Here is a 16,704-nt window from a genome sequence, read left to right as displayed (position 1 = left end):
GTGTGTGTGTGTGTGTGTGTGTGTGTGTGTGAATGGTGTTTGTCTCTCTTTTAATGATGAAGCCTGTGGCTGAAAGCCTTATGTAAGTGCCTTTTAATTGTGCCTGTATGCAACTTTATGTGTCTTCCTTACAATAAGTAACAATCTGTCTTTTCCTATACTTTAAATATTCTCATTGTTAGTAGACAAACACGAAATAGTAATAAACATTATGTGAAATAAGTTAGGACAAAACATAAAACAAAAAGAATAACTCTCCATGAAGATGAACCATGTACATACACTCCTGGAAATTGAAATAAGAACACCGTGAATTCATTGTCCCAGGAAGGGGAAACTTTATTGACACATTCCTGGGGTCAGATACATCACATGATCACACTGACAGAACCACAGGCACATAGACACAGGCAACAGAGCATGCACAATGTCGGCACTAGTACAGTGTATATCCACCTTTCGCAGCAATGCAGGCTGCTATTCTCCCATGGAGACGATCGTAGAGATGCTGGATGTAGTCCTGTGGAATGGCTTGCCATGCCATTTCCACCTGGCGCCTCAGTTGGACCAGCGTTCGTGCTGGACGTGCAGACCGCGTGAGACGACGCTTCATCCAGTCCCAAACATGCTCAATGGGGGACAGATCCGGAGATCTTGCTGGCCAGGGTAGTTGACTTACACCTTCTAGAGCACGTTGGGTGGCACGGGATACATGCGGACGTGCATTGTCCTGTTGGAACAGCAAGTTCCCTTGCCGGTCTAGGAATGGCAGAACGATGGGTTCGATGACGGTTTGGATGTACCGTGCACTATTCAGTGTCCCTTCAACGATCACCAGTGGTGTACGGCCAGTGTAGGAGATCGCTGCCCACACCATGATGCCGGGTGTTGGCCCTGTGTGCCTCGGTTGTATGCAGTCCTGATTGTGGCGCTCACCTGCACGGCGCCAAACACGCATACGACCATCTTGGCACCAAGGCAGAAGCGACTCTCATCGCTGAAGACGACACGTCTCCATTCGTCCCTCCATTCACGCCTGTCGCGACACCACTGGAGGTGGGCTGCACGATGTTGGGGCGTGAGCGGAAGACGGCCTAACGGTGTGCGGGACCGTAGCCCAGCTTCATGGAGATGGTTGCGAATGGTCCTCGCCGATACCCCAGGAGCAACAGTGTCCCTAATTTGCTGGGAAGTGGCGGTGCGGTCCCCTACGGCACTGCGTAGGATCCTACGGTCTTGGCGTGCATCCGTGCGTCGCTGCGGTCCAGTCCCAGGTCGACGGGCACGTGCACCTTCCGCTGACCACTGGCGACAACATCGATGTACTGTGGAGACCTCACGGCCCACGTGTTGAGCAATTCGGCGGTACGTCCACCCGGCCTCCCGCATGCCCACTATACGCCCTTGCTCAAAGTCCGTCAACTGCACATACAGTTCACGTCCACGCTGTCGCGGCATGCTACCAGTGTTAAAGACTGCGATGGAGCTCCGTATGCCACGGCAAACTGGCTGACACTGACGGTGGCGGTGCACAAATGCTGCGCAGCTAGCGCCATTCGACGGCCAACACCGCGGTTCCTGGTGTGTCCGCTGTGCCGTCGTGTGATCATTGCTTGTACAGCCCTCTCGCAGTGTCCGGAGCAAGTATGGTGGGTCTGACACACCGGTGTCAATGTGTTCTGTTTTCCATTTCCAGGAGTGTATATATTTAACTTTATATGTGGGTGAAAATGTATTTAGGTACTTTTTGCTTTGGTAAGTAGTGTGAATATTTCTGTTTCTGTGTGCACCTGTATAGCTGTAACCAGGTGAGTAACAAATAACAGTGCTGTTTCTTGCTTGTTTTTAAATGGTAATGTCTGATATCATGTAAAATGATCTAAGGGCAAATAAAATATAATAAATTGTGCAAAGAACAGCAAAAGTTTGGAGAAAGAAGTAGACTCACTAGTTGGAAACAGTTTTAAGTGTTGCATTGGTCCAAGACAAATTGTGTGAACTGAATGTGCTACAGAGGCTGGTATTACACTAGGTTGCAGCCACTGGCAGACTGTTTAACAGTTAACCAGTTAACCATATTGAGGGCTGCACCAAAGGGAAGATAACTACATGGGTGAAAATCTGCTTAAAACCATTACAAATCTAGATTTCTTAAATATAGTGTTTTAATAATGTGTTTATCACATCTGCTCCAGTTTTTCTTGTTTCAGGTTGTAAAATGATACACTCCTTTTGCTAAGATTAGATTAGATTAGATTTACTTTCATTACAATTAATCCATAGTGAGGAGGTACTCCAGGATGTAGAACATCTCAGAAAAACAATAATACATGACAAATATTTACAACTGAAACAAATAAGCTAATGTACCTTCCACAGGTCCCAAGTGGAATGATTGTCATTTTTTTTAATGAACACCATATGAAAGAATCATTTTACAAAGACTAATGCACTGAATTTAAAATAAAAAAGTGTTTTTTTATTTATATGGTAATAAACATGTAATAGAACTACTATAATACTTACTTACAATGAACACATTACTGCACTGAAATGGTGCGGAAATTAGATTGTATACACTATGATATAATTTTATTTCTCCTTAATTACTATAAAATTCAACTGTTATTCAAAACTCACCTGGATTGTAACTATGGAAATGAATGCTTTAGTATGATTTGTGTATATATCGTTTTGTTCATCTTGGAGGATCTCAAAAAGATCAATTTTGAATGGATACAGTGACTCTGCACATTGTCTTATGATGTCTTTTAAGACTGATAGTTGCAGAAATATCCTTCCTGCTGCCGGCCATTGGCTACCAAGTCCAGAGAAAATAAACCACACTGATTTTCTTTGTTTGTTGCAGACCTGTTAAGGAATATAAAATGAAGATTAGCTGGTGAAATACCTGCTAAATAACAGAAGTTCAGTGCAAATTATAGTTATATACACTCTGTTATATGTTTTCTACTGTAATTAAAAAATTGTATTTACACATCATATTAAGTGATATAAGGTAACTTTTTTGGTAAACAAACCATTGTTCTTCACAGTAAAACTAAGATTCAGGATTTCATAAACAATATGCCACTATCTGAACTTGCTTGTAAGTTCTACGTTCTGTTGACACAATCCACATCACATCATAATGTTTGTAGCAATTGCGATCAATGGAACAAACAACTACCTAATAATGAAGAATTTCACTTACCTGTACGTCTTGCAGGCTGCTGCCATTGGGATTCATCACCATGTAGCCCCTCCAGTCATGTCGTATGATGTTTACTGAGTGTATTTCTTGTATAAGTGCTTGGAATGCATGATTTTTATTCTCATCTTGAAGCTGCTCATGTAAAACAGAAGGGTTGGCTAAATATCTGGCTTGAATGCTATCCTGGTCAAGATCTTCTACTCTTATGGTTTTGAACTAATAATTTGGAATTATAACATTAGATACATAAACAGTATAATATAAACATTTATTAACCATAAACATCATTAAGGGCAAATTATAATAAATTTTTATGTTTTATATTATATGTATATGTACAATTCTCATCGAATGTAGCATTAAAATTAAATGAAAATAGTCGCAAAATATGCACTTAGTAAAAGATTCTTTCTCATCTCCCACATTCTTAATTCCAGTATCAACCCATTATAATGGGATATGTTATTCAGAAGAACATAAATTTAGCTGTTTCACTACAGGAGACATAAGGGATTAAAGCCATTTGATTCCATTAGACAAAAATGTGTACACTGGACCTTAACTACAAACTCTGTTTCCTGGAAAAAACTTTTTAACTAATCAGTTGAATTTCATATAGTACAGTATAGAATAGTACTTTATTGCTCATTTTTTATCTTTTCTGTATATAGTTATAGTGAGATAGCCTATAGCAACTACTACACACTGACACCACAGTCAGCATGGGTGATAGCCACTCACATCGAAGTTTGCGCGTGAGTGCGAAATGAAGACAAAAAATGTTGTCCTTATGCAGAACATTTTTACCGCTAGGGGTGCAGTGATTCGCCTGCAGTGACGAGCCACATATGATCTTAGAATAGCAGAGCAACTACCGATTTTTACCCTTTGTTTTTTGTAGAGATTCTGTGACTCTCATCAATGTAGTAACTCTCACACAACTGTGAATGTGGAGAGTTAACAAAACTATTTGAAGCTCCATCTCATCTTCGATTGTACGGAAGTTCAAGTGCAGGATTTTATCACATAGTTATACCTCTCATCAGTGGTGACCCGTAAATGATTTTGTCGTATGGAATTAGCAAACATTGATGGAACCATCTCTGGTATCACACCTGGCAGTGCGCCTCCCGCCCTTTTGGCCCCAAAATCCCGTATTGTGGTTTGCTCAGGTGGAGGCAAGCTTTTCCTACACTGGAATAACTGTCAATAACACAAAATTTTCTTTGGTCATAAGCCAGCTCGACCAGTGTTATGCTATGGAGGTCCAAGACATAATAACAGCTCCTCTGATGGAAAACACCTATGACAGATTAAAAGCAGATCAACGTCATATAGCGGCTTCACAGGAAGGTCACATACGCCAGGTATTGACTCAAGAAGAAATGAGTGACAGGAAACTCTCACAATACCTTCGCCATCTTCACAACAAAGTGGACATGGCACCATTCCTGACAACCTCCTACACACGATTTGGAGTAATCGTCTGCCAGCCCAGGGAAAAGTCATCATTGCTACACAGTCGGGCATGTCACTGGACGCGGTTGCGGAACTTGCTGACCACATTCAAGATGCCATCATGCCATGCTAGCAGGACAGTACAGTAACTGTTCCTTCCAGTGTTATGTCCATAACCCCTACAGTGTTGTGTGCCGATTACAATGCCCTGGCCACTAAGGTAGATCTCTTAAGTGCACAGATGGCAGCTTTGCTTTCACATCGTAATACGAGCCACTGTAGTCAGCATAGCTGATGACATTCAAGGAGTCACTCTACTTCACATACCACGTCAGAGTCAGGCCCCACAGTTTTCTGGTACCACCGCAGATATGGCGAGCAGGCGGAAAAGTGTACAAGCCCATCCACTTTCCTAAATGAGAACAATGGTCGTCAGTAGGCACCACCAACTGCCCCAACACCTCTCGCTGCCTAATTATAAAGGATCGAACCACAGGAAGGAAATACCTAATTGATACTGGATCTGATCTGTTTTACCAAGGAAGTCAATCCACTTCTACAGGCCATGCACGGCAGTCAACTTAGAAGCTGCAAACAATACAGAGATCCCAACTTACAGTACATGGTGAATCTAGGCCTGCGTAGGCAATTTACATAGAATTTCACAGTAATGGATGTGGCTGAGGCAATAATAGGTGCTGACTTCTTAGCGTATTTCAAACTTTTGCCTGATGTATCTAATGCCTGCTTTGTGGGCAGCCTTACTGGTCTGACGACCTCCAGATATCACCGTGGTACTAGAACCAGTAGCATCAAGCTTGTGCAAGTAGCAGATGAAGAGTACCGTGGAATTTTGTAAGATATTCTCGCCTTAACTAGACCACAAGGAATGCCACAACAGGTGTTGCATGACATTTTCCACCACATCAAAACTATTGATAGACCACATGTGTCATGTCACAAATGCAGATTAGCATCTGGATGCCTTGCAATAGCAAAGGCAGAGTTTGATCTTAAGTTGAAGGAGGGAATTATTCGCCCATCATCTAGTCTGTGGGCATGAGCATTACACCTAGTACCTAAAAAAGGTGAAGTCTGGCATCCATGCGGCAATTATCAAGCACTGAATGCTACGACTATTCCCGACCGCTACCTGGTACCATTATTACATGACTACAATCATGCTCTTCATGGCTCAACAATATTTAGCATCATTGATTGTGTGAAGGCCAACATGCAGATCATGGTCATGCCAAAGGACATTCCCAAGATGGCTATAATTACACCCTTTGATTGTTCTACTCGAAGTTTTTGACTTTTGTGTTGTGGAGCACTGCACGGAACTGGCAGTGGTTTATAGATTCCATCTTGTGTAGTAGAGGCCATCTTACAACTGCCAAAGCCTACCACCATAAAAGAGCAACGCAGATACCTCAGGATGCTGAATTTTTACCAGCATCACTTACCACATACCGCCGAGCAACTATCGCCTTTAAATGCAGCACTATCAGGCACAAAGGTACAAGGTAATGCTCCTGTGCAAAGGAATGAGAGTATGGACGTGGCATTCAAAGCAATGAAAGACAGCCTTGCTCAGGCCGCCCTACTCACTCACCCAAAACTTGATGCTCTGTTTGCCTTAGTGGCTGATGCCAGCCAGTTTGCAATCGGCTCGGCTTTACAACAATGGGTGGATGGTGCATGGCACCTGTTGGCATATTTTTCACATAAATTGATGCCTTCACAGCAGTGCTGGAGTGCATATGATAGGGAGTTGTTGGCTATGTACGAATTGATCAAGCATTTCAAGTCACAGGTTGAAGCACAGGATTTCGCAGTCTATACCGACCACAAACCATTGGTATACACATTCAGTAAGAACAGTGATGATTGCTCACCACATCAGTACTCTCAACTAAAGTTTATAAGCCAATTCACTACAGACTTGCAAGCACATTTCCAGATAGACCAACACGGTGGCTGACTGCTTAACCAAAGTATCTGGTGTTTGACAACCACTGAACATGACAGAGCTAGCAGTAGCACAGAAAGAAAACCACGAACCACAAGCAGTATTATGCAATGACAAAACTTCACTAAAATTGCAACTGGTCAACATTCTGGGCGAAACTGGCATGGTCTGCTGTGACATACTGCATGGCAAATCATGATCATATGTACCAACCGCATTCTGCAAGACAGTGTTATATAACATCCATAACCTCTGTCACCCTGGAGTGCGCACAATGGTTAAGCTGGTGTCAAAGAGGATTGTGTGGCCGGGCATGGACAGAGATTGTCATCAGTAGACTAGAGCTTGCCTGCGCTGCAAGTGATGCAAACTTGCCTGGCACGTGTACGCTCCAATATGGGACACCCCAGATGTCAATGAGTATTTTGCTCACGTTCACCTAGATGTGGTAGGACCACTGCCTCCCTCAGACATCCATCACTATTTAATGACAATGATTGACAGGTACATGCGTTGGCCGGAAGCGTACCTATTGATGACACTTCAGCAGAAATGCTAGCAGCAGATTTCATGTCAACATGGCTCGCGAGATTCACCTGTCCTCTCCATATAACAACTGACAGGGGGAGGCAGTTCGAGTCTGAATTGTTCACGCAGCTAGTCAAGTTCTGCAGATACTCGCACCATAAGACCACTGCCTACCACCCAGCTAGTAATGGCATACTGGAAAGATAGCACCGCACTTTGAAGGCGGCACTGATGTGCCACGGGACCACATGGACTTCAGCACTGCCCATTGTCCTGTTTGGTCTGAGGACTGCATACAAACCAGACACTGAGGCTTCACCAGCAGAGCTTGTATGTGGAGAGTCACTGAGTCTACCAAGCAAATTCGTCGATGCCACAAAGATATGTGACTTTAACGATCAACCACAATTCCTACATACTTTACGTAAGACTGTGGACCGCATGAAACCAGTGAAAGCCACAAGGCATGGAAAGTATAAGACTTTCGTCCATAAGGATCTGGACATGTGCACACACATTATGCTTTGCAAAGACACTGTCAAACCACCACTGCAACAGTTAAACCAGCCTACATGTTCAAAGAGGTGCCGAGTACACTGCCAAAGATTCTGAGAGAGGAGAAGGAAGGGACCACAATCCAGCCTCCCATTCCACCACCACCTCAACCACATCAAGAAAAGCAAAATGCATGATTCACTCGGGAAGAAACATTCATTTTCCTGCCAGGTACCGAGATGACTTACCATGTTCCACTTTCGCCAAGGGAGCTCCTGTAGCAACTACTACGCACTGACACTGCAGTCGGCACATGCGATAGTCACTCATGCCAAAGTTTGCACATGAGTGCGAAATGAAGACAGAAGAATTCTGTCCTTACGCCAAGCATTTTTGCCACTAGGGGCGTAGTGATTCACCTGCAGCAATGTGCCACATTTGCTCTTAGAATAGCATAGCAGTTACTGATTTTTACTTTTTGTTTTTTTGTGGAGATTCTGTGACTCTCGTTGATATAGTAACGCTTACACAACTGCGAATGTGGAGAGTTAATAAATCTGTTTAAAGTTCCATCTCACTTTTAATTGTACGGAAGTTCAAGTGTGGGATTTTCTCACATAGTTATACCTCTCGTCAGTGGTCAGTAACCTGAAACCTCCACCATTTGATGTTTTCTGTGATTAAAACATATCTATCTTGTAATAGAACTTGTTTAAGAGGTACATTTTAAGAGTTGCATTTTATTGTTAATGTATGCCCATTTAATTTATAGTAAAGTTTTATCTGTTCTTGCTATGATTCATTTTTCCTCATTTTTCTTTGTGAAAGTTCTGTACACAGTTGTAGCTTTTGCACAGTATTATCACTTATTGTGAAAAGAAGCTGTTCTTTGTTTTCTATAACTCTTACACAGATGTTGTGACCTCCAAGATATATAAACAAGGCAACATAGCATGTCATGATTTTGGAAAAAGTGGCTTACATAGTTTCTGAAAGTTGTATTTTCAACTGTCTTAATAATTCTTCATGTTATGAAGCATCTTATACTTCCAGAATAGTTTCCTCAAAAAAAAAAAAAAAAAAAAATCATAGCAATGATTCCACATGTCCACAGTATACATTTTTAATAATCTACTGTGTTCTGCATCCTGTTAGAATTTCAACACAACAACATGTAATACTTATTTTATTAGTTACTCTGTTGGTTATTCATAAGTAGATGTGTCATCTTAGTTTGAAAAGTAAACTATTTTTATAAAAATAACTAAATCATGCATACAATAATATTATCTCATGTAGGGCTAGATTAACCTGTGTTTTTTTAAGTTGTGATACATTGTGTACAATGTCTTTCTCTTCATATTTGCATATAAAGTTACAATTAATCACAAAAAAAAAAATACTTCCACTCTAGGGAAGGGACTTCCACAATTTTGTAACATACAATTGGTCCCTGCCCGCACTACACAGAAAAACACACTACACTTCACTGCATAGCACAGTGCACACATGCACACTTTCTCTCTCTCTCTCTCTCTCTCTCTCTCTCTCTCTCAGCTGGCATCAAAACCTTAATGATATTTCCACCATTCTATTGAATTCTTCATGCTGACACATTGTTCATTAAGTCCACAATTCATCCCTTTTTGATTATATCTATAGTCCAGAGATTTTAGTGCCATCCGCAGTTTATAGTTGCTTTCTAGTCACAGAATATTTCTAGAGTTTGTGGGCATTTGCTTTGTGAGGCAAGTACAAATATTACAAGTGGTGTTTTCCTTCTGCATATATTATAAAGCTGTTTTTTGAGAAATACTCTGTGATATGTGGCATGACTTTTACTTCATTTAGCTCATTTTCAACTTTGCTTCTAATTAGTACATTTGTCTCATCTGAAAATCTAATTCATTTTCGCTTATGTGCAGATAATCCAAATCATTTCATGAAAATTAAGAACATGATTGGGCCTCAGAGTAATCCTTCAGATACATCGTATTTAACATGCTCTTTTTCAGAGTGGCACACACTCATCCTTTTTCCTCCTTCTACATTTACTTCAACTATTTCTGCCTGTTTGGAAGGTAGGAGTTTTGTATTATATTCTGTATACTTAACAGGTCCATTTAATGAGTTACAGCCCATGGCTCTTAGCTTCAGAAGTCCTTGTGGTGTCTAGAAATATAGCTGTTACATGTTATACACTGAAGCACCATAGAAACTGGTATATGCATGTATATTCAAATACAGAGATACATAAACAGGCAGAATATGATGCTGCCATCAGCAATGCCTATATAAGACGACAAGTGTGGGGCACAGTTATTAGATCCCTTACTGCTACTACAATGGCATGTTATCAAGATTTAAGTGAGTTTGAACATGGTGTTATAATCGTGACATGAGCGATGGGACACAGCATCTCTGAGGTAGCGATGAAATGGGGATTTTCCCATATGAGCGTTTAAAGAGTGTACCATGAATATGAGGAATCCTGCAAAACTTCAAACGTCCAACATCGCTGCAGCTGGAAAAAGATCCTGCAAGAATGGGACCAACAATGGCTGAAGAGAATTGTTCAGCATGACAGAAATGCAATCCTTCCACAAATTGCTGCAGATTTCAATACTGGGCCATCAACAAGTGTCAGCATGTGAATAAATCAATGAAACATCATCAATATGGGCTTTCAGAATCAAAGGCCCACTCATGAACCCTTGATGACTTCACGACAAAATGCTTTATCCCTTGTCTGGGCCTGTCAACACTGACATTGGACTGAGGATGACTGGAAACATGTTGTCTAGTTGGACAAGTTTCATTTCAAATTGTATCAAGCAGATGGACGTGTATGGGTATGGTGATAATCTCATGAATCCATGGACGCTGTTTGGTGTGGGGCATCTGCAGTTGGAGTGTTATGGGACCCCTGATATGTCTAAATACGACTCTGAAAGGTGACACATATGTAAGTGTCCTAACTGATCAGCTGCATCCATTCATTTCCATTGTGCATTCCAACGGACTTGAGCAATTCCAGCTGGACAATGTGATACCACACACATCCATAATTTTTGCAGAGTGGCTCCAGGAACACTCTCCTGAGTTTAACAACTTCTGTTGGCCACTAGACTTACCAGACATGAACAATATTGGATATATCTGGGTTACCTTGCAACGTGTTGTTCAGAAGAGATCTCCACCCCTTCATATCCTTACGGATTTACAGGCAATCCTGCAAGATTCATGGTGTCAATTCCCTCCAGCACCACTTTAGACATTATTTGAGTCCATGCCATGTCATTTTGCAGCACTTCTGCATGCTTGCGGGGACCCTACATGAAACTCAGGTGAACCAGTTTCTTTGGCTCTTCAGTGTATATTGCACAATCAAGTCCGTACCCCACTGGGAAAATTAAAGATAGCTCTTTCTATACAGCTACATTCATGAAACAGTACTGTGAGTTACATAACAATTTTTCTTCTATGAACCTTAGAAGTCTTTATTTAAAACATTTGTTTTTCTAATATTTTGATGAAGCTAGATAACAGAAAGAAATATTCCTGATGATAAGAAAGAACTGTAGATATTAATACGGGATTTGGCTATTACTGCTGCATACATCTTTACAATAAAATTATCAATGCTATCAATTCCAGACAAAAACTTTGATTTTAGTTCACTAGTAACTTTTATCATCTTTTCCTCTTCTGCCAAGCATAGAAGTGTGTATTTTTGTTCATAATGCTTCCCACTTGTTCTCCTCTGTCATTTAGTGTATGCAATTTTGCAATATTTTCTGTTACTTCTGTAAAACAGAAATTCACTTATTTGCTACCTTGTAGGGGTTTGTTAATTTGATTATTCTTCCAGATTAGCAAGGTGGTGCTCTCCACATATTTCCCTATTTCTTTCCTAATACTGTCCCACATTTTCTTCATTTTATTTTTACTATTTCTTGAAATTATCATTTATCATCCTTACAGATATTCTAGTGGTTTTGTTAAGATTCTGTTTTATTTATTTATTGTTATTGTTCCTGTAGGTCATAGAATTTATTCAGCAAAGCACATCATGATATAGGACAAGTCAATTTGAAAATGATGTTGAGACGGTATATGATGAGAGATGACAGTAATGGTACATAACTCACATAGCAGAATACATATAGGATCATCATCATTTAAGACTGATTATGCCTTTCAGCGTTCAATCTGGAGCATAGCCCCCTTATAAAATTCCTCCTTGATCCCCTATTCAGTGCTAACATTGGTGCCTCTTGTGATGTTAAACCTATTACTTCAAAGTCATTCTTAACCGAATCCTGGAACCTTCTCCTTGGTCTGCCCTGACTCCTCCTACCCTCTACTGCTGAACCCATGAGTCTCTTGGGTAACCTTGCTTCTCCCATGCGTATAACATGACCCCACCATCTAAACCTGTTCGCCCTGACTGCTACATCTATAGAGTTCATTCCCAGTTTTTCTTTGATTTCCTCATTGTGGACACCCTCCTGCCATTGTTCCCATCTACTAGTACCTGCAATCATCCTAGCTACTTTCATATCCGTAACCTCAACCTTGTTGATAAGGTAACTTGAATCCACCCAGCTTTCGCTCCCATACAACAAAGTTGGTCGAAAGATTGAACGGTGCACAGATAGCTTAGTCTTGGTACTGACTTCCTTCTTGCAGAACATCTACATCTACATTTATACTCCGCAAGCCACCCAACGGAGGGCACTTTACGTGCCACGGTCATTACCTCCCTTTCCTGTTCCAGTTGCGTATGGTTCGCGGGAAGAACGACTGTCTGAAAGCCTCCGTACGCGCTCGAATCTCTCTAATTTACATTTGTGATCTCCTCAGGAGGTATAAGGAGGGCGAAGCAATATATTTGATACCTCATCCAGAAACGCACCCTCTCGAAACCTGGCGAGCAAGCTACACCGCGATGCAGAGCGCCTCTCTTGCAGAATCTGCCACTTGAGTTTGCTAAACATCTCCGTAACGCTATCACGGTTACCAAATAACCCTGTGACGAAATGCGCTGCTCTTCTTTGGATCTTCTCTATCTCCTCCGTCAACCCGATCTGGTATGGATCCCACACTGATGAGCAATACTCAAATATAGGTCGAACGAGTGTTTTGTAAGCCACCTCCTTTGTTGATGGAGTACATTTTCTAAGGACTCTCCCAATGAATCTCAACCTGGCACCCGCCTTACCAACAATTAATCTTATATGATCATTCCACTTCAAATCGTTCTGCACGCATAATCCCAGATATTTTACAGAAGTAACTGCTACCAGTGTTTGTTCCGCTATCATATAATCATACAATAAAGGATCCTTCTTTCTATGTATTCGCAATACATTACATTTGTCTATGTTAAGGGTCAGTTGCCACTCCCTGCACCAACTGCCTATCCACTGCAGATCTTCCTGCATTTCGCTACAATTTTCTAATGCTGCAACTTCTCTGTATACTACAGCATCATCTGCGAAAAGCCGCATGGAACTTCCGACACTATCTACTAGGTCATTTATATATATTGTGAAAAGCAATGGTTCCATAACACTCCCCTGTGGCACGCCAGAGGTTACTTTAACGTCTGTAGATGTCTCCCCATTGATAACAACATGCTGTGTTCTGTTTGCTAAAAACTCTTCAATCCAGCCACACAGCTGGTCTGATATTCCATAGGCTCTTACTTTGTTATCAGGCGACAGTGCGGAACTGTATCGAATGCCTTCCGGAAGTCAAGGAAAATAGCATCTACCTGGGAGCCTGTATCTAATATTTTCTGGGTCTCATGAACAAATAAAGCGAGTTGGGTCTCACACAATCGCTGTTTCCGGAATCCGTGTTGATTCCTACAGAGTAGATTCTGGGTTTCCAAAAATGACATGATATGCGAGCAAAAAAACATGTTCTAAAATTCTACAACAGATCAACATCAGAGATATAGGTCTATAGTTTTGTGCATCTGCTCGACGACCCTTCTTGAAGACTGTGACTTCCTGTGCTCTTTTCCAATCATTTGGAACCTTCCATTCCTCTAGAGACTTGCGGTACATGGCTGTTAGAAGGGGGCCAAGTTCTTTCACGTACTCTGTGTAGAATCGAATTGGTATCCCGTCAGGTCCAGTGGACTTTCCTCTGTTGAGTGATTCCAGTTGCTTTTCTATTCCTTGGACACTTATTTCGATGTCAGCCATTTTTTCGTTTGTGCGAGGATTTAGAGAAGGAACTGCAGTGCGGTCTTCCTCTGTGAAACAGCTTTGGAAAAAGGTGTTTAGTATTTCAGCTTTATGCGTGTCATCCTCTCTTTCAATGCCATCATCATCCCGGAGTGTCTGGATATGCTGTTTCGAGCCACTTATGGATTTAACGTAAGACCAGAACTTCCTAGGATTTTCTGTCGAGTCGGTACATGGAATTTTACTTTCGAATTCACTGAACTCTTCACGCATAGCCCTCCTTATGCTAACTTTGACATCATTTAGCTTCTGTTTGTCTGAGAGGTTTTGGCTGCGTTTACACTTGGAGTGAAGCTCTCTTTGCTTTCGCAGTAGTTTCCTAACTTTGTTGTTGAACCACGGTGGGTTTTTCCCGTCCCTCACAGTTTTACTCGGCACGTACCTGTCTAAAACGCATTTTACGATTGCCTTGAACTTTTTCCATAAACAATCAACATTGTCAGTGTTGGAACAGAAACTTTCGTTTTGATCTGTTAGGTAGTCTGGAATCTGCCTTCTATTACTCTTGCTGAACAGATAAACCTTCCTCCCTTTTTTTTATATTCCTATTAACTTCCATATTCAGGGATGCTGTAACGGCCTTGTGATCACTGATTCCCTGTTCTGCACTTACAGAGTCGAAAAGTTCGGGTCTGTTTGTTATCAGTAGGTCCAAGATGTTATCTCCACGAGTCAGTTCTCTGTTTAATTGCTCGAGGTAATTTTTGGATAGTCACTCAATGCTCTGTCCCTACCACCCGTCCTAAACATTTGAGTGTCCCAGTCTATATCTGGTAAATTGAAACCTCCACCTAAGACTATAACATGCTGAGAAAATTTATGTGATATGTATTCCAAATTTTCTCTCAGTTGTTCTGCCACTAATGCTGCTGAGTCGGGAGGTCGGTAAAAGGAGCCAACTATTAACCTAGCTCGGTTGTTGAGTGTAACCTCCACCCATAATAATTCACAGGAACTATCCACTTCTACTTCACTACAGGATAAACTACTACTAACAGCGACAAACACGCCACCACCAGTTGCATGCAATCTATCCTTTCTAAACTCTGTCTGTGCCTCTGTAAAAATTTCGGCAGAATTTATCTCTGGCTTCAGCCAGCTTTCTGTACCGATAACGATTTCAGCTTCAGTGCTTTCTATCAGCGCTTGAAGTTCCGGTACTTTATCACTCCAGCTTCGATAGTTTACAATTACAATACCGATTGCTGCTTGGCCCCCGCATGTCCTGACTTTGCCCCGCACCCTTTGAGGCTGAGTAGATCGTAGCTGAGCGCTCACTGCATTAGCTTTGCTACACCTCGCCTCCAGTTCTTTCACTATGTTGCCATCCTGTGATAATATGCATCCTAAGTACTTGAAATTGTCCACCTGTTCTAACTTAATTCCTCCTATTTGGCACTCAATCCATTTATATTTTTTTCCCACTGACATTACTTTCGTTTTGGAGATGCTAATCTTCATACCATAGTCCTTATATTTCTGATCTAGCTCTGAAATATTACTTTGCAAACTTTCAATCGAATCTGCCATCACAACTAAGTCATCCGCATACGCAAGACTGCTTATTTTGTGTTCACATATCTTAATCTCACCCAGTCAGTCTATTGTTTTCAACATATGATCCATAAATAATATGAACAACAGTGGAGACAGGTTGCAGCCTTGTCTTACCCCTGAAACTACTCTGAACCATTAACTCAATTTACGTCAACTCTAACTGCTGCCTGACTATCCATGTAAAGACCTTTTAATTGCTTGTAAAAGTTTGCCTCCTATTAAATAATCTCGTAGAACAGACAATAACTTCCTCCTAGGAACCCGGTCATATGCCTTTTCTAGATCTATAAAGCATAGATACAATTCCCTGTTCCACTCGTAACACTTATCCATTATTTGCCGCAAGCTAAAGATCTGGTCCTGACAACCTCTAAGAGGCCTAAACCCACACTGATTTTCATCCAATTGGTCCACAACTAATACTCGCACTTTCCATTGAACAATACCTGAGAAGATTTTACCCACAATGCTGATTGAAGAGATACCTCTGCAGTTGTTACAATCTTTTCTGTTTCCATGTTTAAAGATTCATGTGATTACTGCTTTTGTCCAGTCTGATGGAACCTGTCCCGACTCCCAGGCCATTTCAGTTATCCTGTGTAGCCATTTAAGACCTGACATTCCACTGTATTTTATGAGTTCCGACTTAATTTCATCCACCCCAGTTGCTTTATTGCACTGTAATCTATTGACCATTTTCTCCACTTCCTCAAATGTGATCCTATTTCCATCATCATTCCTATCCCATTCTACCTTGAAATCTGAAACATTACTGATCGTATTTTCACCACACTGAGCAACTCTTCAAAATATTCCCTCCATCTGCCCAAGGCATCCACAGGATTCACCAGCAGTTTTCCTGACCTGTCCAAAATACTTGTCATTTCCTTCTTACCTCCCTTTTGAAGACTGCTAATTACACTCCAGAATGGTTTTCCAGCAGCTTGACCCATAGTCTCCAACCTGTTTCCAAAGGCTTCCCAAGATTTCTTCTTGGATGCTGCAATTATCTGTTTGGCTTTGTTTCTTTCTTCAACATAACTTTCTCTGTCTACCTGAGTTCTAGTATGTAGCCATTTTTGATACGCCTTCTTTTTTCTTTTACAGGCTGCCTTGACTGTGTCATTCCACCAAGCTGTTTGCTTCATCCTACTTTTACACACTACTGTTCCAAGACATTCTTTAGCCACTTCTAGTACTGTGTCCCTGTACCTTGTCCA

General features: G+C 41.4%; 1 protein-coding gene across 1 annotated transcript in view; it reads right to left on the bottom strand.

Moving 5' to 3' along the window:
• The window catches only part of LOC126252297 (fatty acid synthase-like), a 338,172-nt gene that overhangs the window by 271,985 nt on the left and 49,483 nt on the right, over positions 1-16,704 (bottom strand). Inside the window, exons 7-8 of the mRNA XM_049953179.1 lie at positions 3,215-3,346; positions 2,641-2,871 (exon numbers count right to left, since the gene is read on the bottom strand). Coding sequence (XP_049809136.1) covers positions 2,641-2,871; positions 3,215-3,346 — 363 coding nt within the window. The remainder of the gene's footprint in view (positions 1-2,640; positions 2,872-3,214; positions 3,347-16,704) is intronic.

The sequence above is a fragment of the Schistocerca nitens genome, chromosome 4, assembly GCF_023898315.1.
Source record: "Schistocerca nitens isolate TAMUIC-IGC-003100 chromosome 4, iqSchNite1.1, whole genome shotgun sequence".
Lineage (NCBI taxonomy): Eukaryota > Metazoa > Arthropoda > Insecta > Orthoptera > Acrididae > Schistocerca > Schistocerca nitens.
This window is presented reverse-complemented; position numbering and strand designations above follow the sequence as displayed.